This window comes from Giraffa tippelskirchi, chromosome 13 (genome assembly GCF_054371585.1).
Source record: "Giraffa tippelskirchi isolate mGirTip1 chromosome 13, T2T-mGirTip1v1.2.pri, whole genome shotgun sequence".
Taxonomy (NCBI): domain Eukaryota; kingdom Metazoa; phylum Chordata; class Mammalia; order Artiodactyla; family Giraffidae; genus Giraffa; species Giraffa tippelskirchi.
In genome coordinates, this window is record NC_137287.1 from 22,427,144 (window position 1) to 22,451,219 (window position 24,076).

General features: G+C 38.8%; 1 protein-coding gene across 9 annotated transcripts in view; it reads right to left on the bottom strand.

Moving 5' to 3' along the window:
* The window catches only part of LOC145531643 (phospholipid-transporting ATPase ABCA3-like), a 200,625-nt gene that overhangs the window by 162,491 nt on the left and 14,058 nt on the right, over positions 1 to 24,076 (bottom strand). For 3 of the 9 annotated variants that reach the window (XR_014072619.1, XM_081554578.1, XM_081554577.1), the window contains exons 2-5: positions 21,730 to 21,854; positions 21,148 to 21,400; positions 19,427 to 19,554; positions 7,994 to 8,135 (exon numbers count right to left, since the gene is read on the bottom strand). Coding sequence is in view for 3 of the 9 variants with exons in the window: in XM_081554578.1 (XP_081410704.1) it covers positions 7,994 to 8,135; positions 19,427 to 19,554; positions 21,148 to 21,400; positions 21,730 to 21,789 (583 nt within the window). In the remaining 6 variants the exon portion in view is untranslated. Of the gene's footprint in view, positions 1 to 7,993; positions 8,136 to 9,404; positions 9,493 to 19,426; positions 19,555 to 21,147; positions 21,401 to 21,729; positions 21,855 to 24,076 lie in introns of all 9 variants that reach the window. The other 6 variants (XR_014072620.1, XM_081554576.1, XM_081554581.1 and 3 more) reach the window with 6 other exon arrangements.

Genomic DNA, 24,076 nt, shown 5'->3' on the forward strand with positions numbered 1-24,076 from the left:
TTCTGCTAGGATCCAACATTCTCCTGTTGATGGTTGTTTAGCAACTAGTTGTGATTTTGGTATTCTTACAGGAGAAGATGAGCACACATCCTTCTACTCCAGGATCTTAGAAGTTAATCAATCTAAGGCAAGGATGAGACTTTAATCAGGGAGCCAGCCAAGAAGATGGCAGGCTAACATCTCAAAATAACCATATTATCTGGGTCTGGATGCCAGGTTCTTTTATAGATCAGAGGTCAGGGGGGAGGTGAGGAAGCAGAGTAAAAAGGCCATTAATCTTGCAAACATCTCCCAGAATGGCAAGCCTCAGGCAGGGGATGTGTTAATTTCTTCCTGCCATCTACAGGTGGACAGAGTTCTGAACAAAGGCACTTTAGTTTAACAGTCAGGCAAGTGGGTAGGATTCTCTGAGGCAGAGCATTCTGTATGATTATAATAACAAAAGCAATGAAAAGCAAGTCAAAGAAACAGCTTCTGACATGGAGTCGGAATTGGCTTCTTCTCCACAACATATTCACATCCCACTCAAAGCATCTCCCTTTCTTCTGAATTCATGCCAAGATTTCTCCCCAGAAACATCCTCAAGTCCAAGACACTTGGTTTAGAGCCTCCACAGTCACTCCTTCAAGTATGGAACCTTTTGGAAACGGAGCTATGGTTCTCATTGCTGAAGCAGCACCTCAGGCTATGGGGCGCAAGCCTGGCCTGCCCTGCCTGTTCTGTGATGCCCTTGGCCTAAGAAGCTGCTTGCATATGCCTTCTGCTAGCTGTAGTTGCATGCTGCATTTTATGTATAATAGTTAATAATTTTTTAAGGTTGGAAATCAGATCATTAATTTTATACTTTTCAGTTTTTCTCATATCAACATATAAACATTATAGAGTTATTTCTAAGCATTGCTTTGCTTGAGCTGTATCCTCCTAATTTTTCTCCCAAACCTTAACATGTTATTTTTGGGATAAAAACACCCTCTGCACTTCCTAGATTTGGGTGACTATTTCCTTTCCCATGGTAGGGAATTTTTTAATATATAATCTCTTCAATTTAAGTCTGAATTTGGCAATAAGCAGTTCATGATCCGAGCCACAGTCTGCTCCCGGTCTTGTTTTTGCTGACTGTATAGAGCTTCTCCATCTTTGGCTGCAGAGAATATAATCAATCTGATTTCGGTGTTGACCATCTGGTGATGTCCACGTGTAGAGTTTTCTCTTGTGTTGTTGGAATAGGGTGTTTGCTATGACCAGTGCATTCTCGTGGCAAAACTCTATTAGCCTTTGCCCTGCTTCATTCTGTACTCCAAGGCCAAACTTGCCTGTTACGCCAGGCGTTTCTTGACTTCCTACTTTTGCATTCCAGTCCCCTATAATGAAAAGGACATCTTTTTTGGGTGTTAGTTCTAGAAGGTCTTGTAGGTCTTCATAGAATCGTTCAACTTCAGCTTCTTCGGCGTTACTGGTCGGGGCATAGACTTGGATTACCATGATATTGAATGGTTTGCCTTGGAAACGAACAGAGATCATTCTACCGTTTTTGAGATTGCATCCAAGTACTGCATTTTGGACTCTTTTGTTGACCATGATGGCTACTCCATTTCTTCTAAGGGATTCTTGCCCACAGTAGTAGATATAATGGTCATCTGAGTTAAATTCACCCATTCCAGTCCATCTTAGTTTGCTGATTCCTAGAATTTTGACGTTCACTCTTGCCATCTCCTGTTTGACCACTTCCAATTTGCCAAATTCAGACTTAAATTGAAGAAAGTAGGGAAAACCACTAGACCATTCAGGTATGACCTAGATCAAATCCCTTATGAGTATACAGTGGAAGTGACAAATAGATTTAAGGGACTAGACCTGATAGACAAAGTGCCTAATGAACTATGGACAGAGGTTCATGACATTGTACAGGAGACAGGGATCAAGAAAATCCCCATGGAAAAGAAATGCAAAAAAGCAAAATGGCTGTCTGAGGAGGCCTTACAGATAGCTGGGAAGAGAAGAGAAGCGAAAAGCAAAGGAGAAAAGGAAAGATATTCCCATCTCAATGCAGAGTTCCAAAGAATAGCAAGGAGAGATAAGAAAACCTTCCTCAGCGATCAGTGCAAAGAAATAGAGGAAAACAACAGATTGGGAAAGACTAGAGATCTCTTCAAGAAAATTAGAGATACCAAAGGAACATTTCATGCAAAGATAGGCTCAATAAAGGACAGAAATAGTAGGGACCTAACAGAAGCAGAAGATATTAAGAAGAGGTGGCAAGAATACACAGAAGAACTGTACAAAAAAGAGCTTCACAACCCAGATAATCATGATGGTGTGATCACTCACCTAGAGCCAGACATCCTGGAATGTGAAGTCAAGTGGGCCTTAGAAAGCATCACTACGAACAAAGCTAGTGGAGGTGATGGAATTCCAGTTGAGCTATTTCAAATCCTGAAAGATGATGCTGTGAAAGTGTTGCACTCAATATGCCAGCAAATTTGGAAAACTCAGCAGCGGCCACAGGACTGGAAAAGGTCAGTTTTCGTTCCAATCCCAAAGAAAGGCAATGCCAAAGAATGCTCAAACTACCGCACAATTGCACTCATCTCACATGCTAGTAAAGTAATGCTCAAAATTCTCCAAGCCAGGCTTCAGCAATACGTGAACCGTGAACTTCCAGATGTTCATGCTGGTTTTAGAAAAGGCAGAGGAACCAGAGATCAAATTGCCAATATCCACTAGATCATCGAAAAAGCAAGAGAGTTCCAAAAAAACATCTATTTCTGCTTTATTGACTATGCCAAAGCCTTTGACTGTGTGGATCACAATAAACTGTGGAAAATTCTTCAAGAGATGGGAATACCAGACCATCTGACCTATCTCTTGAGAAACCTGTATGCAGGTCAGGAAGCAACAGTTAGAACTGGACATGGAACAACAGACTGTTCCCAAATAGGAAAAGGAGTACGTCAAGGCTGTATATTGTCACCCTGCTTATTCAACTTATATGCAGAGTACATCATGAGAAACGCTGGGCTGGAAGAAACACAAGCTGGAATCAAGATTGCCGGGAGAAATATCAGTAACCTCAGATATGCGGATGACACCACCCTTATGGCAGAAAGTGAAGAAGAACTAAAGAGCCTCTTGATGAAAGTGAAAGAGGAGAGTAAAAGAGTTGGCTTAAAGCTCAACATTCAGAAAGCTAAGATTATGGCATCTGGTCCATCACTTCATGGCAGATAGATGGGGTAACAGTGGAAACAGTGTCAGACTTTATTTTTCTGGTCTCCAAAATCACTGCTGATGGTGACTGCAGCCATGAAATTAAAAGACACTTACTCCTTGGAAGGAAAGTTATGACCAACCTAGGCAGCATATTAAAAAGCAGAAACATTACTTTGCCAACAAAAGTCCGTCTAGTCAAAGCTATGGTTTTTCCAGTTGTCATTTATGGATATGAGAGTTGGACTATAAAGAAAGCTGAGTGCCGAAGAATTGATGCTTTTGAACTGTGGTGTTGGAGAAGACTCTTGAGAGTCCCTTAGACTGCAAGGAGATCCAACGAGTCCATCCTAAAGGAGATCAGTCCTGGGTGTTTATTGGAAGGACTGATGTTGAAGCTGAAACTTCAATACTTTGGCCACCTGATGCGAAGAGCTGACTCATTGGAAAAGACCGTAATGCTGGGAAAGACTGAGGTCAGGAGGAGAAGGGGACGACAGAGGATGAGATGGCTGGATGGCATCGCCGACTCGATGCACATGGGTTTGGGTGGACTCAGGGAGTTGGTGATGGACAGGGAGACCTGGCATGCTGCGGTTCATGGGGTCGCAAAGAGTCAGACACAACTGAGCGACTGAACTGAACCAGCAATAAATATATCTAGAATATACAAAGAACTTCTGAATAGTTACAAGTTTTAAAATAAATATTTATATAAATTTTGTGTTATTTGAAACTTTGTCATGTGGAGGGATTGTTGTTTTTAAATTTCCTTTTTGAATTGGCATATATTCGATTTACTATATTATATTAGTTTTAGGTGTACAGCATAGTGATTCAGTATTTTTATAGGTTATATTCCATTAAAAGTTATTACAAAATAGCTATTATGGAAAGCAGTATGGAGGTTCCCCAGAAAACTAAAGAATAGTACTCCTGGGCATATACCTGGACAAAACTGTAATTCAAAATGATACATGCATCCCTATATTCATAGCAGCAGTGTTCACAATAGCCAAAATGTGGAAACAACCAACATGTCCATCAACAGATGAAGGGATATACAAGATATCATACATGTATACAGTAGAATACCACACAGCCATAAATAATGCCATTTGGAGCACCACAGATGCAACTAGAGATTATCGTACTAAGTGAAGTAAGTTAGAAAGAGGATGATAAATACCATATATCACTTCTGTGTGGAATATAAAATATGGCACAAATGAACCTATCTACAAAACAGAAACAGATTCACAAACTTAGAAACCAGATTTGTGGTTGCCAAGTGGGTGGAGGAGAGGGAGAGAGATGGACTGGGAATCTGGGGTTATTAGGTGCAAATTATTACATTAAGAAAGGATAAACAATAAGGTCCAATGGTATAGCACAAGGAAAGAAAAAGGTGAAGTCACTGTCGTGTCTGACTTTGCGATCCCATGGACTGCAGCCTTCCAGGCTCCTCCGCCCATGGGATTTTCCAGGCAATAGTACTGGAGTGGGTTGCCATTTCCTTTTCAAGGGGTTCTTCCTGACCCAGGGATTGAACCTGGGTCTCCTGCATTGCAGGCAGACTCTTTACTGTCAGAGCCACCAGGGGAATCCATAGCGCAAGGAACTATATCCAATTTCCTGGGATAAGTCATAATGGAAAATAATATTTAAAAAAAGAATGTATATGTATGTTAAATATGTTGAGTTCACTTTGCTATATACCAGAAATTAGCACAACATTATAAATCAAATACACCTCAATTAAAAAAAAAAAAAGGACTTCCCTGGTGGTTCAGACGGTAAAGCATCTGCCTACAATGCAGGAGACCTGGGTTCGATCCCTGGGTCGGGAAGATCCCCCAGAGCAGGAAATGGCAACCCACTCCAGAATTGTTGCCTGGAGAATCCCATGGACAGAGGAGCCTGATAGTTTGCAGTCCATACGGTCCCAAAGAGTCAGATATAACTGAAGTGAATTAGCACGAAGCAGTAGCTGTCTTAATTTTCTACTCACCTACTTGTCAATCCTTCTTAATCTCTGTATCTTTGTCTTCTTTTCTTTACTATTCCTTAATTTAAATGTTACCAAACATGCTTCATCCACCTTTCTTTTCATAACATTTTCTCACTAATAATATGGTATTAAGGAAACCCAAGGGCATACTGCCCTTGCTGTCAAGTAATATAACACTCAAAATCAAGAAATGAAATAACAAAACAAAATTCAGATGTCCAACGCAATAAAAGAGTCATTCTCTGAAACACTGCAATCAATTATATAAATTGTTAAATATAGGTCACAGTCTTCTTTATTCATCAATAGAAACAAAAGTTTGTGTTCAGATCTAAACAAATACCAAAGATGAACATGAGTGCCATTACTTGGAGAGTGTCATTACTAGAAGAGATGCATCCACTACCATATCATTTCTCCTATTCATAATCAATATTGCTATGATTTTGTCTCTCATAACTTCCAGGAAGAGATTTCGTATTCCTTCACTTTACACATTAGGTATTTAATGATCTATTTACCTCTTCAGTTCAGTTCAGTTCAGTCGCTCAGTCGTGTCTGACTCTTTGCGACCCTATGAATTGCAGCACGCCAGGCCTCCCTGTCTATCACCAACTCCCGGAGTCTACCCAAGTCTATGTCCATCGAGTCGGCTATGCCATCCAACCATCTCATCCTCTGTCATCGCCTTCTCCTCCTGCCCCCAATCCTACCCAGCATTAGGGTCTTTTCCAATGAGTCAACTCTTTGCATGAGGTGGCCAAAGTATTGGAGTTTCAGCTTCAACATCAGTCCTTCCAATGAACACCCAGGACTGATCTCCTTTAGGATGGACTGGTTGGATCTCCTAGCTTCACCTTTAATAGCCTCCTGTGTAATTCTCTATTCTAGCTATAAAAAAGAAAACAAACAAAATGCCATGTAGTCCCCTGAATGTGGCATCCTATCTTGATGTGTTCATGATCTTACTTGCACTGTGTGGAACTGCTGCTGCTGCTGCTGAGTCGCGTCAGTCGTGTCCGACTCTGTGTGACCCCATAGACGGCAGCCCACCAGGGTCCGCCGTCCCTGGGATTATCCAGGCAAGAACACCGGAGTGGGTTGCCATTTCGTTCTCCAATGCATGAAAGTGAAAAGTGAAAGTGAAGTCGCTCAGTCGTGTCCGACTCTTAGCGACCCCATGGACTGCAGCCTACCAGGCTCCTCCGTCCATGGGATTTTCCAGGCAAGAGTACTGGAGCGGGGTGCCATTGCCTTCTCCAGACTGTATGGAATAGTACTCATTTATCTCCATCTAGCTAATTCATCGGAGAAGGCAATGGCACCCCACTCCAGTACTCTTGCCTGGAAAATCCCATGGACGGAGGAGCCTGGTAGGCTGCAGTCCATGGGGTCGCTAAGAGTCGGACACGACTGAGCGACTTCACTTTCACTTTTCACTTTCATGCACTGGAGAAGGAAATGGCAACCCACTCCAGTGTTCTTGCCTGGAGAATCCCAGGGACGGCAGAGCCTGGTGGGCTGCCATCTATGGGGTCGCGCAGAGTCGGACACGACTGAAGCGACTTAGCAGTTAGCAGCTAATTCATATAGTTACTTGTAGACTCAGCTTAACTTCTTTCTCAACAGACTACATAAAGATTATTTTTAATGATTGTCTAATATGTTCATCTATTCTCTTACTGGTTATGATGTTTCCAATTTTGGTTGCTAATGCTAAAATGTGCACAGGTTTTTTTCTTCTACTGAATATTTGCTAAATATAAAAAGCTCAAGGGCTTCCCTGGTAGCTCAGCTGGTAAAGAATCCACCTGCAATGCAGGAGACCCTGGTTATTCTTGGGTTTCCCTGGTAGCTCAGCTGGTATAGAATCTGCCTGCAATGTGGAAGACTTGGGTTTGATTCTTGAGTTGGGAAGATCCCCTGGAGAAGGAAACAGGTAGCCACTTCAGAATTCTGGCCTGGAGAATTCTATGGACTGTATAGTCCATGGGGTCACAAAGAGTTGGACATGACAGAGCGACTTTCACTTTCACTTTGCATAAAAATCTCAGATATAGTTGGTAAACTCATATTACACATTAAGGGCTTTTCAAGAAAATATGCAATATAAAAATTTGAATTAAAAATTATCATCACAATTTTTAAAGTTTTAGATCAAATCAATAGAATTATACATAGACATGAATATTCAAACAATATTAACAAATTAAAATATATGTATTTGGAAAGCAGACCACTAAACCACAACTAAATAAAGATAAGTTTATTGGTATAAGAATTGAAACAGTTTCCCTGTGGCTTAGTGATAAAGAATCCACCTGCCAAAGGAGACATGGGTTCGATTCCTGGGTTGGGAAGTTCCTCTGGAGAAGGAAATGGCAACCTACTCCAGTATTCTTGCCTGGGAAGTCCCCTGGACAGAGGAGCCTTGCAGGCTACTGTCCACAGGGTCATAAAAGATTCTGACATGAATTAGTGATTAAATAACAACAAAGCATAATATATATACATATATTATATATTCTCTCTCTCTACATATATATGTTAGTTTACCAAATGTATAAGATTTAGTAGGTTTTACATAATATACATTTAATTTAAAAATTACAAGTTAAGAATAAAGTGATTTATTTCATATACTTGTATATATACATATATGTATACATACACATATACACATACACACATATATATATACAACATAAGTAACATATATATTATTATGCAAATGTAATAAAACTTAAGTATGCATATGTGTAAGGATCTGCTTACCAGGACCTCCTCCATCATGATGACCTGGATTCCTGGGTCCTACAGAGGGCGTATTAGGAAAAAGTAAGGTTGTTTTCCAGCCTGTCTCGTCTGGCCATATGATAGTCCTCTGTATGGCAGCAAAACGCAGATGATATTTTACCTAGAAGTAGCAGCAGAAAACAAGCTATGTTTAAAACCAAACTAAACTGAAAAGCAAATATTAGAAAATAAAGCAAAGTTAAATCTACATAGGAAACCATGTGATTTGAAATTGAGACTCATCTGATATGAAAGTGATTCTGAATGCCTGCAAGTGACAGTGACTCCAAGCACAGCAAATATAATCCAATCATATCTGTATTTTGAGTCCTCTCCCAATGCAGACAGTTCACAAAAAGAAGATATACCCATGGCCCACAAATATATAAAAAGCTTCTCAGTGTCACATAATGGAATAAATACAAATTAAAACTACATTGATATCTTTCTTACCCGTCACACTGGAAAAGTCAAAACATACTGTGTTAACAACATACTGTGTTGGCAAGGCAGCAAACAGATACTTTAATACATTGCTTATAGTATGAAAAATGGCACAATATTGTAAAGTAATTAGCCCCCAAGTAAAATAAATAAATTTATAAAAAAAAAAATAAAAAAAATAAAAAAAAAAGAAAAATGGCACAATAATAATGGAGAATCTGACACTGTTCCACAAAAGTATATATGCATGCATTGTTTAATTCAGCAATCATACTTTCAACAACAGACTTGGAATATAAACCTCAAACAGTATGGGAAAAAACCACATACACAAAGTTGTTTGTTGTGACATTATTTGTGGTGGGAATACAGCATATTGGAATCAACCTAACTGCTCATACATAAAAGACTGCACAAATTACACAATACAGAGTTCTGTATCTGCTCAAGGTATAGTCAGAAAATAGAAACTAGATAACCTAATGGATAGGTTATACTATCTATATTAGATAACCTAATCGATAGGAGAACCCTAAGGTATCAGACAGAGACAGCAGGAAGCAGTCATTGGCCCTAGGACTAAGGAAACAAAAACGAGGGTTTGCAATTATTAAAAATAGTAAGCTTAAATGAGAGGTCATGTGGGGATGAAAAATCAAGCCTCTGAGGAGGGGCACAATTCAGCGAGTACTAGGTTACAGAGCTTGAAGAGGGGACTCTGGATGGGGACCTTGACTTCTGAAAAGGAGCTCCAGTTGCCTAGTGCTGGATATCTTTGAGAGGGTGTGATAAGGCTGACATTGAAAAGCATTGAGCAATCTTCAAACTGCATTTGTCTGCCGCTATGAGAAAGAAAATGCTACTGACAGTAAAAAAGAGATATTGCTGGGATGTCATTCACAGCAACTACAGGCAGCCAGAAAGCCAACAGAAAAGTTCAAATTACTTCTTTTTCTCCAAGTCTTGCTTTTAGTCTGCCTCTGGTGCCCTTCATTAGTTGAGTCCCATAGCTGGCTGAAACAGTGGAAATGTGGCTGTAGCATCAAAAAGCTAAGTAGAAGAATGGATTTATGGTTTAAAAAGAAAATAATTTACTGACAAGTATGCTACCTTTTTCATAAAAAAGGCAAAATTGGGTGTGCATATATAATTTATATTATATATCATGTAAGCTTAAATATATGTATCTATATAAACTTTTATATATGTAATATTTATATACTTTATCAATATACTTAAGTTTTGGATGCACTGCAAAGAAAGTTAGACTTCAGCACACTTTCACCAAATAGTTCACCATTTACTAGAGTTTAATATTTGCCTATAGTTTTTATTTGAGGTAAAATTTACACACAACAAAATGTACAAATCTTAACTGTACATTTCCTTAACTATGTAAGTTTTAACAAATGCATAGCTATTCTAACTCAACTACTATCAAGATAAACACTACCCTCATTCCAGAAAGTTTTCGTAATGCCCTTTCTCCGTTGATCCTGACCACAGTCAGAGATATAATTTTTTAAATTTCACTATAGATTAATCCTGTCTGTTATAAAATTTCATATAAATGTAATGAAATATAGTATTGTACTCTTTCATAGAAGGCTTCTCTTACTCCATATGTTTTGAAATTCATTAATGCAATTGCTATTTTCAGTAGTTAATTCCTTTTTATCACTAAGCAGTATTCTATAGGGGGCTTCCTGATGCTCAGTGGTAAAGAATACACCTGCCAATTCAGGAGCTGCAGGAGATTTGGGTTCGATCCCTGGGTCAAATTCACTACAGCATTCTGCCTGGAGAATCCCATGGATAGAGAAGCCTGGCAGGCTATAGTCCACAGGGTCACAAGGAATCAGACATGACTGAGCATGCAGAAATAGAGTAATATTCCATAGTATGACTACAACAGAGTTCATCTATTATAAATGGGTGCTGAATTTTCTCGAAACTTTTTCTACATCAGTTGAGATTAAAAAGCTGAAAATTGGCTTAAAACTCAACATTCAAAAAACTAAGATCATGGCATCTGGTACCATCATTCATGACAAATAGGGAAAAACAATGGAAATGGTGACAGACTTTATTTTCTTGGGCTCCAATTTCACTGTAGATGGTAACTGCAGCCAAGAAATTAAAAGATACTTGCTCCTTGGACATAAAGCTGTGACAAACCTATACTCCATATTAAAAAGCAGAGACATCACTTTGCCGACAAAGTTCTGCAGAGTCAAAGCTATGGTATTTCCTGTAGTCATGTATGGATGTGAGAGCTGGACCATAAAGAAAGCTGAGTGCCGAAGAATTGATGCTTTTGAACTGTGGTGTTGGAGAAGACTCTCAAAAGTCTGTTGGACAGCAAGAAGATCAAACCAGCCAATCCTAAAGGAAATCAACCCTGAATATTCACTGGAAGGACTGATGCTGAAGCTGAAGCTCCAATACTTTGGTCATGTGATGTGAAGAGCCGACTCATTGGAAAAGATCCTGTTCCTGGGAAAGACTGAGGGAGGAGAAGAGGGTGACAGAGAATGAGATGTTTGGATGGCATCACTGACTCAGTGGACATGAGTTAGAACAAACTCTGGGAGATAGTGAAGGACAGGGAAGTCTGGCACACTGCAGTCTATGGAACTGTAAAGAGCTGAACAGGACTGAGTGACTGAACACCACCAACACCACTGTGGAAAACAGTATGGAGGTTCCTTAAAAAATTAAAATATGGCTACCATATGATCCAGCAGTTCTATTCCTGAGTATTTTTCAAAGAGCAAAATACTCATTTTAAAAATATACATGCATCCTAGTGTTCACAGCCGTATTATTTACAATAGCCAATGTGGAAGCAACATTAGTGTCTATCCACAGTTGGATAAAGTGTCTATCCACAAATGGATAAAGAAGATATCATACATGGGAATATTACTAAGCCACAAAAGAATGAAAATTTGCCATTTGCAACATCATAGGTGGACACGTTGCTTAGAGAAAAGACAGAGAAAGACGGCTTGCTATTACTTAACTGTGGGATCTAAAAACAAAACGAATGATTATAACAAAGCAGACACTCACAGATACAGAGAACAAACTAATAGTTATCAGTGGGAGAGAGGGAAAGAGGGAGGGGCATATAGGGGTAGGGATTAAGGAATACAAACTATTAGTTTTAAAATAATGAGCTACAAGGACATATTGTACAGTACAGGGAATATAAACAAATTTTATAACTTTAAATGGTGTATAATCTATACAAATTTTGAAACTCCATGTTGTATACCTAAAACTATTATTGTAAATAAAAATATTTCAATAAAAAAGGGCATTGGAATTTTGAAAAGGATTGTGATGGATCTAGGTAGCTATTGGTAGTATGATATCTTAACAAATTAGGTCTTCCTACCCATGAACTTACGGCTTCCCAGATGTCGCTAGTGATAAAGAACCTGCTGGACAATGCAGGAGACATGAGAGATGCAGGTTTGATCCCTGGGTTGGGAAGATCCCCTGGAGGAGGGCACAGCAACCCACTCCAGTATTCTTGCCTGGAGAACTCCATGGACAGAGGAGCCTAGTGGGCTATGGTCCATAGCGTCGCAAAGAATCAGACATGACTGAAGCAGTTTAGCACGCATGTGCACACCCATGAACTTGGGCTGTCTTTCCATTTATTTTGGTCTTCTTTAGTTTCTTTCATCAATGTTTTGTAGTTTTCAGTGCACATTCTTTGCACCTCCTTGGATAAATTTATTCCTCAGTGTTATATCCTCTCCTCTATTATTAAGCCCATCCCAGTTCAGTTCAGTTCAGTCTCTCAGTAGTGATCGACTCTTTGTGACCCCATGGGCTGCAGCACGCCAGGCTTCCCTGTCCATCACCAACTCCCGGAGTCCACCCAAACCCATGTCCATCGAGCCGATGATGCCATCCAACCATCTCATCCTCTGTTGTCCCCTTCTCCTCCTGCCCTTTATCTCTCCCAGCATCAGGGTCTTTTCAAATGATTCATCTCTTCGCATCAGATGGCCAAAGTATTGGAGTTTCAGCTTCAACATCAGTCCTTCCAGTGAATATTCAGAACTGATTTCCTTTAGGATGGACTGGTTGAATCTCCTTGCAGTCCAAGGGACTCGCAAGAGTCTTCTCCAACACCACAGTTCAAAAGCATCAATTCTTCGGCGCTCAGCTTTCTTCACCATCCAACTCTCACATCCATACATGACTACTGGAAAAACCATAGCCTTGACTAGATGGTCCTTTGTTGTCAAAGTAATGTCTCTACTTTTTAATATGCTGTCTAGGTTGGTCATAACTTTTCTTCCAAGGAGTAAGAATCTCTTAATTTTATGGCTGCAATCACCATCTGCAGTGATTTTGGAGCCCTCCAAAATAAAGTCTGGCACTGTTTCCACTGTTTCCCCATCTATTTACCATGAAGTGATGGGACCAGATGCCATGATCTTAGTTTTCTGAATGTTGAGCTTTAAGCCAACTTTTTCCCACTAGGTTGTTATTTGTTATTGAATTTAAAGTTTATAACTTCTTGTTTATAACTTTTATTTCTCTGCTTATATTTCCTATATTTTCATTTGTTTCAAAACAGTTTTTAATTGCTGTTGAAACATGTTTTATGATGGTTGCTTTAAAATCTTTCTCAGATAATTCTCACCTCTAATTCATCTTAGTTCTCATATCAGTAAATTGGTTCTTGGTTTGACAGATGATTTTCCATTTTATTTTGTTAATTTTGTTTATTATTTTAAGAGACTCCGGATCTTATTTAAATACTTTGGTACATTAGTCAGCCTATTTTATGCAGCACTGGCTTAATTTCAATGACAATTTTATTTCCAGAGCCCTTTAAGTATTAATTTTGGTCTCACAGTTTATGTGGTTCCATTGGGGCTCACACTGGTTCCTGCTACTGCTGCCTAAAGGAACACTAGTTTTCTTTCTAGGGGTAGAGGATGCACAAGGCATAAAGACCTTCCCAGGCTAGACCTCTTCTGTGGCTGAGTTCCTCATGCTCATTCTGCCTGTTTTGCTCTGGGGGCTCCCTATGTAAGACAGGATATTCAGCTCTCAAGAAGGAAGAGGTTTTCCTGGTTGGGCACATGTGGCAGGGACCTGCCTGTATGGGACAGACAATTCTTCCTGAATGTGGGACTTCTTGTAGTGGAGTTTCCCTACCACTGTTCCTTGACTGCCCTCATGTATCTGAACAGGAAAAGAGAGTCTCTGGCCCATAGACATTGCTGTCTAATGTTAGAAATGCTTCCATTTGATGTGGAGTGGCGTGAGCCTACTTGCTGCCTTCTATTGATAGGTTGGAGGTCAGATAATGCTGGGTCTTGGCTGTCATCTGTTGCATGTGATACATTAAGATGTGTGCCCTTGTGCTGCTCCTCTAGGCATGAGGTCTTAAAACAACTTGCAGCATTCTAATCACTTTTCAGAGTTTTGCTTTGCCTTTGCATTACATCCAGCTGTGCTTAGTGAGGAATGACAGAGAGAAATGCGTCCCCACCATCTTGTCCAGACCAGAAGTCAACAGTGTCTTTTGATGATAAGTTTCTAAAAGTTTGATAAAAGTTAATCTATTAATTTTTTCTTCAATGGTTATCGCTTTCTGTGATCTGAAAAACTTTTGCTACTCCCAAGTAAAGATGATACTTGTCTTTGCTTCACTCTAAAAGCATTGGGTTTAGCTTTGACATTTAAATCTAAAATTCATGAGCTAATTTTTTGTGTGTTGTATGAGGTCAGTTCAAGGTTCATTTTTTCCATATATATATCCAATCATTACAGCACTATTTATTGAAAACATCTTTCTTTCCCCATAAGATTTCTTTGGTGCCTTTGTATTTCTATTTTTAAATATTAATTAATTAATTAATTTGGCTGCACCAGCTCTAGTTGTGGCATGTGGTATCTTTGATCTTTGTCGTGGTATGTGTTATCCTTCAGTTGTGGCATGCAGGATCTTTTAGTGAAATGAGGAATCTTTAGCTGTGGCATGAGGAATCTTTAGCTTCTGCATGGAGGATCTTAAGTTGCAGCATGTGATCTCTTAGTTGTGACATGTGCAACCCAGTTCCATGACCAAGGATTGAACCCAGGCCCTTGCATTGGGATCACAGAGTCCTAGCCACTAAACCACAATGAAGTCCCAAATGACTATATTAAAGAAAGGTTACTTCTGGGCTTTCTGTTCTGTGTCATGGATACATTTGCTGATCATACGCCAGTAATACACTTCAATGATTACTGTAGTTTTATATGTTTTATATAAGTCTTCCAACTTTGTTATTATTTTACAAAACGGTTCTATATATTTTAAGTCCTGTGAATTTTCATTTGCATTTAGACCTGATAAACAGGAAGTGACAAGCATTCTAAATGCCCTAGTAAGACATCTGCTTACCACAGGTTGAGAGATAAAGCCTATAAAGATTCAGGACCTTGCTAACTGGTGAGGTTTTTATGGGTCCAATGGTCTCTGAGGTATGCCAGGATATATCCTCAAAGAGTCGTTTTGCTGTACACTGTACTCCTTACCACTCAAGGAGTGGTATGCTGATGCTTATTAATGCGAGTGTAGCTCCTCCAATTAGGTGAATTAGTAAATGTCTGGTGGTAACTGCAAAAAGAAGTCGGCCTCTTTTTTGATGAGCCTCTTTTCCAAAATTTTGGTGATGGCATATACCACATTTGAGAGAACTGGTAAGATCTATTTATGATGTAAAAATTTTCAGTGGAGTCCAGAAAAAGAAATGGGTCTGCAATAGGGGTAAAGACACACAATATGCCTCCAGCAGGGGACCTATTTTATAGTTAAGGAGACACAATAATGGGCACCTGAACCACTGGATCTATAGTTCTTACCATATGCCATTATGACTCAGAAGCAGCAGACCTGAGAGAAGAAACTGAAAATGCCTGTTAAATTTCAGATAAGGATAACACTCTGTTAATGTGGGACACTGTTCTATAGGATGTGGCCTATTTAACAAGAATTGGTATATGGCTCTATGTTCTCAGTAAAACATAAATAAGCATAGGGGAACCAAGGCTTGGAAGTAGAACTGGCCCTTCTAATAAATTCCAGAGACCTACTTGTGAAATTTATACATCCCATCCTTACAAGCTCAAGTTCTGCTGCATTAAAGGCCTTGTTTCCTGGGGTAGCAAACTTTCAAGAGGAGATACAGTAAAGCTTCCACCAAATAGCTGTATGATTAGCTGTATGTATCACCTAGTATTACTGAGCTACTCACACTGGTACACTGGAAAATAAACAAATTACGATATGAGAGGAAGCAATTAATCATGATTAAGGTTACTGTTACATAATGAAAACAGTGAGGTACATGGGGGCACCTCTTGGTGCTTACTTTTCCACAGAAAACAGTTAAGACCATTTGCAGCAACTATGACCTGATAACTGAAGGCTCAAGAAGGGTATGGTTCATATAAACAGGTAAGCTAGATCCTCTGAAGTGTTTGTCAAGGGTGACTAAAATCTAGAATGTGACTGTGTAAATATTTCCTTATATAAATACCCTTTTGTTGAAATGCCTTCAGTAGTGTCTGTTCCCATATGGATTCTGACTAACAGAATATGCACAGGTTGTGATGAAGACAGAAAAGAAAGGGATAGGTGTGGAAGCTGAATGGGAGTTTGAATGGGAATTCACAGTAGCATTTGTACAGCAGAGAAAATGTGACCAAAGACCCAGAAACAAAAAGCAACACAGTGTTTCCAGGTAATTTCTGGAAGTTAAGTACTGCTGGAACATAAAAAGTTTGGTAAGGAATATCAGAGATAGCCAAGTACTAGGATATTGATAGCCATATATTTGTGCAAAGGACTCTGGACATCGGAAGTCACCAAAGTATTTTCATCAGGACAGTGACATGATCATATCTGAGATTTAGTTTGACCCTTTTGGATCTTTGTAGATGAACAAAAGATTTGTCAAGAAAGTCACATAAGGGACTTCCCTGGTGGTCCAGTGGTAAAGAATCCACCTTCCAATGCAGGGAATGTGGGTTTGATCCCTGGTCAGGGAACTAAGATCCTATACGCTGCAGGGCAACTAAGCCCGCAGGCTACATACCACAACTAGAGAAGCCTTTGCAATGCAAGGAAGAGCCTGCCTGGCATAATGAAGACTCAGCATAGTCAAAATAGTAATAATAAATAAAATTTAAAAAGAGAAAGTCACCTAAGATGTGGGAAAGCTGGTAGATATTAGATGGTCTAAGCTATACATGAAATCATCAATAGAGATCAAAAGGTTTTAGAAAAATCATCAAAATAGACCAAGCAGAATGTAATACATTAGATCCCCAGAACTTAAGTCATCTTAAATTGTAAGGTAGCATTTAACAGAAGGCTTCCCATATGCTGTTTTCGGTCTTGCATAAATCCTTTGTTCCTCATTAGCACCTGAATGCAGGTGTTTGAGGAACTGCACCCGGTTCGGGAATAATAGGAATTTATGCATCTCGTTCCTATGGAAAGTAGCTTCTCCATATGGTGAAAAGCAGCCAATTACAACTCTCTTCCCTTCTGATATGGAAAGTAACTTTTACAATCCCCTCCCTTGAAAATGATTCTAGCCTCAAGTTTCCTGAATAATTTGTAAGATTTTTTTATCCCTGTCTCTGCTAAAAAGGCTATCTTGTAAGAGAGTATATATATGCCCACAATATGTTGAATAAACGCCTTTGTTCCATCAGAACACTGGTCCCCGTGTCTTTCCTCATTTCGTTCTCTCTCTCTCTCCCCCTCTCCCTTTCAGGCTGCTTCCACGGAGCACAGGTGTCCACCGTGTCTACTTACTTGCCCGGGCTTTCAAGACCTTTTTGAGAGGGTGCCCTGAGCCTACGTAGATGGTGCTAGCTCTTTGTCCTAGAGTTATATTGGCATACTGTGTAAACCAGGGAATATCAGTCTCTTTTCTTCCTTCTTTCACTTTCTTATCAGTCGACTCTGTACCCCCAGGTTCCGGTCCATTAAAGGACCACAACATTAAATATTCTCACCATACACAAAACTGGTAATTCTGTGAGGTGAGGAATATATCAGCTAACCTTACTGTGGTAATCATTTTGCAATATACACATTTCAAATCATCACATTTCATATCCTAAATTTAACAGTGTTATACGTGAATTATATCTCAATACAGCCAGAAAAAAAACAAATGAACAAAAAACAAACAAACAAACAAAAAACAAACAGACCAAGCACCTGAGTATATAATCTGATGTCATAAGCCTAGATCAAACATTTGGTGACACAAGCACAGTCAATCAGCAATAAGACTGAAACTTAAAAATAGCACTGAAGACACTTTGAGCCAATGTATATTGTTGAGAATAAACCTATATCAGTATATGGATAATTTTGACTTACTAAATAGAAGTTGGCACAAAAGAAAGGTCATGGAAGGATGGGACACACACAAAGAAAATGTACTGCCCTACTAGTGGTTTTATTAATCTTGCCTTCTACTGACAAGCATCTGTTTTCTAAATACAGAATTTGGCTCCATGTGGAGGTGTTATCGGAGAAGGCACTAGCACCCCACTCCAGTACTCTTTTGCCTGGAAAATCCCATGGACGGAGGAGCCTGGTAGGCTGCAGTCCATGGGGTCGCTAAGAGTCGGACACGACTGAGCGACTTCACTTTCACTTTCATGTATTGGAGAAGTAAATGGCAACCCACTCCAGTGTTCTTGCCTGGAGGATCCCAGGGACAGGGGAGCCTGGTGGGCTGCCATCTATGGGGTTGCACAGAGTCAGACACGACTGAAGCAACTTAGCAGCAGCAGCAGGAGGTGTTATAGATTGCCCTTTATTTTCATCACTACCAGGATACAATGTTTATAAGATTTGCTAAGGAGGCACCAAGTTCAAAGCACAATCTTTTTCTTTCCTTCTCTTGGGTTATGCTATAATCTAATCTGGATGGTGATTGCAGCAATGAAATTAAAAGATGCTTACTCCTTGGAAGGAAAGTTATGACCAATCTAGACAGCATATTAAAAAGCAGAGACATTACTTTGTCAACAGAGGTTCGTCTAGCCAAAGTTATGGTTTTTCCAGTGGTCATGTATGATGTGAGAGTTGGACTGCAAAGAAAGCTGAGCACCGAAGAATTGATGCTTTTGAACTGTGGTGTTGGAGAAGACTCTTGAGAGTCCCTTGGACTGCAAGGAGATCCAACCAGTCCATCCTAAAGGAGATCAGTCCTGGGTGTTCATTGGAGGGACTGATGTTGAAGCTGAAACTCCAATACTTTGGCCACCTAATGCGAAGAGCTGACTCACTGGAAAAGACGCTGATGCTGGGAGAGATTGAGGGCAGAAGGAGAAGCAGACAACAGAGGATGAGATGGTTGGATGGCATCATTGACTAGATGGACATGGGTTTGGGTGGACTCTGGGAGTTGGTGATGGACAGGGAGGCCTGGAGTGCTGTGGTTCATGTGGTCACAAAGAGTTGGACATGACCGAGCAACTGAACTAAACTGAACTGTATCTGGATCAATGTGGGTAAGCCTTCGAGTTTTCTCTAGAGATTTATGAAAGGACTTAAATTCTATGTCTCATTCAAAGAAAAGGCTCTTTCCATGCTTGTGTTTCACTACCTTTTGCAAAACTAGAAGCATTGTATGAGTAGTCCAAGTGTCCCATGAATCAGAAGTCCTGTTCATGAAAGATATAATTCTTCCCTTATTAGCATACTTCAAAAGCTACAAACACAGACATTAAAGCTACTCAAATCTGGATTCATAGTCTTGCTTTATTTTATACAAGTAGTTTGATCTTGGGAAAATTAGTTTCTTCGCTGATAAAATGGAGTAGATAATACAAAATTCATTAAAATCATAGAAACTAAAAATCTAATTACCAGAAAACTATTTATTTAGAAAAATCAAAATACAACTTTCTCACCTGAAGTGGCAATGGATCATGCGTATTTTTGAAGTCACAGTCAAAAACAATGGCAGCCAGCACTTTATGAGATTGATAGTCATACTTAATGTACTTCTCAAACTCAATTTCTGAAGAAAAGCCTTGAACTATAGAGAAGTAAAATTGTTCACTTAAATAAAAACATATGATAATCCCTTCTGAGAGAAAATATATTAGTTTACATGGACAAAAACCTTCTATCCAAGTATGCAAATTTGAAAACACTGTTTCTTAAATACTGGTATCACAACTACTTAATGGATATTTGGGGTTCAAAATATTTTTATAAAAAAATTTATAAAATTTTATTGAAATTTTAAATAATCATTATAAAGCACATATAAAGATAACTCATTAGTGGTGAGGGAAATGCAAATTGAAATCACAATGAAATCACATTACATCCACTGAGATGACTATAGTCAAAAAGACAGAAGATAACAAGTGATGGAGAGGATGTGGAACCTTCATTCACTGCTAATCAGAATGTAAAATGGTATAACAACTTTAGATAACAGTCTGGCTTTTCCTTGAAAAGTTAAAAATAGAGTAAACATATGACACATTTATTCCGCTCTTGGTATATAACCAACAGAAATGAAAACATATGTCTACATAAAACCTATAGATGGATGTTTGCAGCAGTATTATTTATAGTAGCCAAAAGGCAGAAACAACCCAAATGTCCTTCAACTGATGAAAGATATATTGTACCAATTAAATGCAGTGTATCCATACAATGGAATATTATCTGACAATGAAAAGGAATAAAGAACTGATGCATGCATCAACATAGGTAAACCCTGAAAACATTTTAAGTATAAGAAGAGAGTCATGAAAGACCACATATTGCATTTTATAAAGTTGATATAAAAGGTTTATACGTAAACAGTTTATATTAAAAGTTTGTATGTAAACCATTTATTTATAAAAAAGATTTATAATAGGCAAATCTGTAGAGGTAAAAGGAGATTACTCTTTTTCTTATCTTGATAGGGATGGATAATTTTGGGGCCATGACCAAAGATTTTGGAATTTATTTTTGGTGATAAAAATGCTTTAAAATTAATTGTGGCAGTGGTTGCACACCTCTGTGAATATATTGAAGCCACTGAATTATACACTTCAAATGGGTGAAAGTATGGAATGTACATTATATCCCAAAAAAGTTACTTAATTAAAAGAAACAAATCAGGAGGTGATCACTTTGTGCTTTAAAAAACAATTCATTTGATGGCTCAATACCTGTATAGTTATAATACAGGAAGGAGTCATTCAAGATAGAAATTTTCTAATCTGAACAAGAGAGGAAAAAAAAAGATTAGACAAAAGTTGAACAGAGCCTAAACAACCTGTGGGACAATACAAAATGTATCATCATAGTCTTAGAGGAGGAGAAAGACGGCTGTGTTGAAAAACAATTTTAAAAATAATTATTGTAAAGTCCCCCAACTTTGTGCAACTTACAGATTCAAAATGCTCAGTGAACCCCAAAGAAAAAAGCCAAAAGAAATCCACAGACACATCATAAGCAAAGTTTTGAAAAATAAAGACAGAAAATATTTTGAAAGCAGCCAGAGAGAAATGTTAAAATTGGGCAGTGTGATTCGTCCAACTTTATTCTTATTCTTTTCTCTACACTGTTTCAGCTCCATCAAAAATGTTAATGATAAGCTTTACAGAAAACCTTAATTTCTAACCTTTTATACTGATGTTTAGATTCCTCTTCACATTCTCAGTGATCTCTTTTACCACATCAATATTAGAAGGCACATAAATCAATTCCCATGTTTCATCATTTTGGAGGAATGAAGGCAGAGTACTGATGGATTGAGAAGTAAAATTGTAAGGTCCAGTAACAGTTATATGAATAACAGCACGTAAGAGCAAAAGCATCATTGGAAACGCCAATGCAGTTAGGACTTCCAATATTAAATTAAAGAACCGCCTCCTCTAGAAGAGGAACAAAAAGATTGTGTTAATTAACTTAAGAGTACACATTCAAAGCAAACGGATAGTTCTATTATATTAAGTTTCTGCCAATTTCACCCTGGAACAGCTAAAGTTTCATATCATCCCTCCAACTCCCCTAACCAGTTTTCTTATAGGTCAGACTATACTATTGATTAATGCAGTTTCACACATTTGGAAGAGCTACCTTCAGCTCTGGAATTGATTTTTCAAGTGTGTGCATGTGTATAAATGCACCCCCACCCACACCCCAAATCCGAACTGCACCACATGGGCATTTATGGACATTTTCCAAGGATACCTTTACATACCTTTAAGGTAAAATTTTTCCAGAGGAGCACTGCAAACTGGTTGAGTATCAACAAATCCATTCTTCTACAAAAAGTGTATGTTCAATTCCAGCAATGGAGAAAAAGTATTTTTAATGTTAAGTTACCTAATAATGTGAACATCAAGCAAATAACAGTATTACTTCTTTCTCCTAATTTTCTCCTTAATCAGTCTCAAAGTTTGATAGCAGAAATGATTTTGTATTTGAAATAAAGAAAATTAAATTGTTTTATTTTTCTGTTCAATAATTTCCTTAATATTTAATAATGTTCTAGTGTGGTCAGAAAACAAAGAAGTAGCTAAACAAACAGTAAGACATGGTTCCATTTCTCAAGATGGCATAAGCAAACAGGATCTGATATTCTTATGCTACTTTCCAAGACCAGATGGCTTCACAAGTAAATTCTACTAACACCAATCTTTCTCAAACTTTTCAAAAAATAGAAGGGTAGGGGAACATGTCCAAATTCATTTTAGGAGGCCAGAATTTAGGAGGCCAGATATCAAAGCCACATAAGGACACTATGAGAAAACTACATGCAAATATTCCTGATAAATAAAGATGCAAAACTCCTCAAAATACTTGAGCAAACCAAATCCAATAGCACAATTAAAGCACCACAGATCATGATCAAGGGGATTTATTCTTGGAAGGCAAGGATGGTTCAGTATACGCAAATCAATAAATGTAATACACTAATTACTAAAATAAAAGATAAAAATCATATAATAATCTCAACACAGAAAGAGTAACAAAATTCAACACTCTTCAATAATAGAAACACTCAACAAATTGTGTACACAAACTAGGTACTTTAGCATAATAAAGGCCATATATGAAATGTCCACAGCTGACATCATACTTAACACTGAAAAACTGAAAGTCTTTTCTCTTAAAATCTAGAGCAAGACAAGGATACCCATTGTTGCCACTTCTATTCAACACAGGAATGGATGTTTTAGCCAGGACAATTATGAAACATATCCAAATTATAAGGGACGAAGTGAAACAGTCTGTATTCATAGATAGCATGATCTTACCCAAAGAAAAACCCAAAGGATTCCACACAAAAAACCCTTTGGATCAATCAAACTAATAAAAGTAATCATATGAATCCAGGAATGCTGCAGAACACAAAAATAAACATGCAAAATCAGATACGTTCCTACAGACTAATAACAAGACATCCAAAAAGGAAGTTAAGGAAACAAATCTCATTTACACTAGCATCAAAGAATAATATACTTAGGAGGCTGGAAACAGGATGCCAGAGTTTGGCCATGAGTTTGCCTCCTCTCTTGAAAACACCCAAATCATACTTAACTGCTGAACAATCATCAACAAAAATGACTAGAACCTACCAAAAAAGATACTCTACATCCAAAAACAAAGAAGCCACAACAAGACAATATGAAGCATGCATTCACAATAAAATCCCATACCACCCAGATGGGCAACCCACAAACTGGAAAATATATTACAGAGACTGCCTCACAAGATTGAGACAGAACCCCATATCAAGCTCCCCAGACTGAGGGTCTGGTTTCAGAAGAAGTCCCCAGAACATATGACTTTGAAGAACAGTGGGGCATGATTGGGGGAACTCCATAGGACTGTGAGAAGCAGAAACCCCACTCTTGGAGAGCACACACAGGGTCTTATGTATGTATGCCAGGATCCAAGAAAGAAGTAGTAACTTCATAGGAACCTGCTCCAGACCAACATGCTCATCTTGCAGGGTCTCCTGGGGAGACAGAGGACAGCTGTGGCTCACTGAGGAAACAAGGACACTGGTGGCAGAGGTTCCAGGAAATACTCATTGGTGTGAGCTCTCCTGTAGGCCACCACATTGACCATCCAATCGCCTTTGGGATGTCTCAGGCCAGCAACAATAGGGTGGGAACACAGCCCCATTCATCAGGAGACAGGCTGCCTAAAGGCTTCCCAAGGCAAGAGTCACCTCTAAACAAACCCCTAATACAGCCCTGTTCACTGGAGGGACAAGACCCAGCTCTATCCACCAGTGAGCAGGAATCAGTCCCTCCCACCAGGAAGCCTGCACAAGATTCTCAGACCAATCTCACACACCGGAGGGGAGACAACAGAATAGTAACTGCAATCCTGCACTTGGTGGAATGAAGACTGCAAACACAGAAAGTTAGATAAAATGATGTAGCAGAGGAATATGTTGCAGACGAAGGAAGAAGATATTAATAGAACTCCAAAAGAACAATTAAGTGAAGAGAAGATAGGCTAGAATCTACCCAAAAAATAACTCAGTAATGATAGTAAAGATGACCCAAAATCTCAGAAAAAGAATTGAGGAA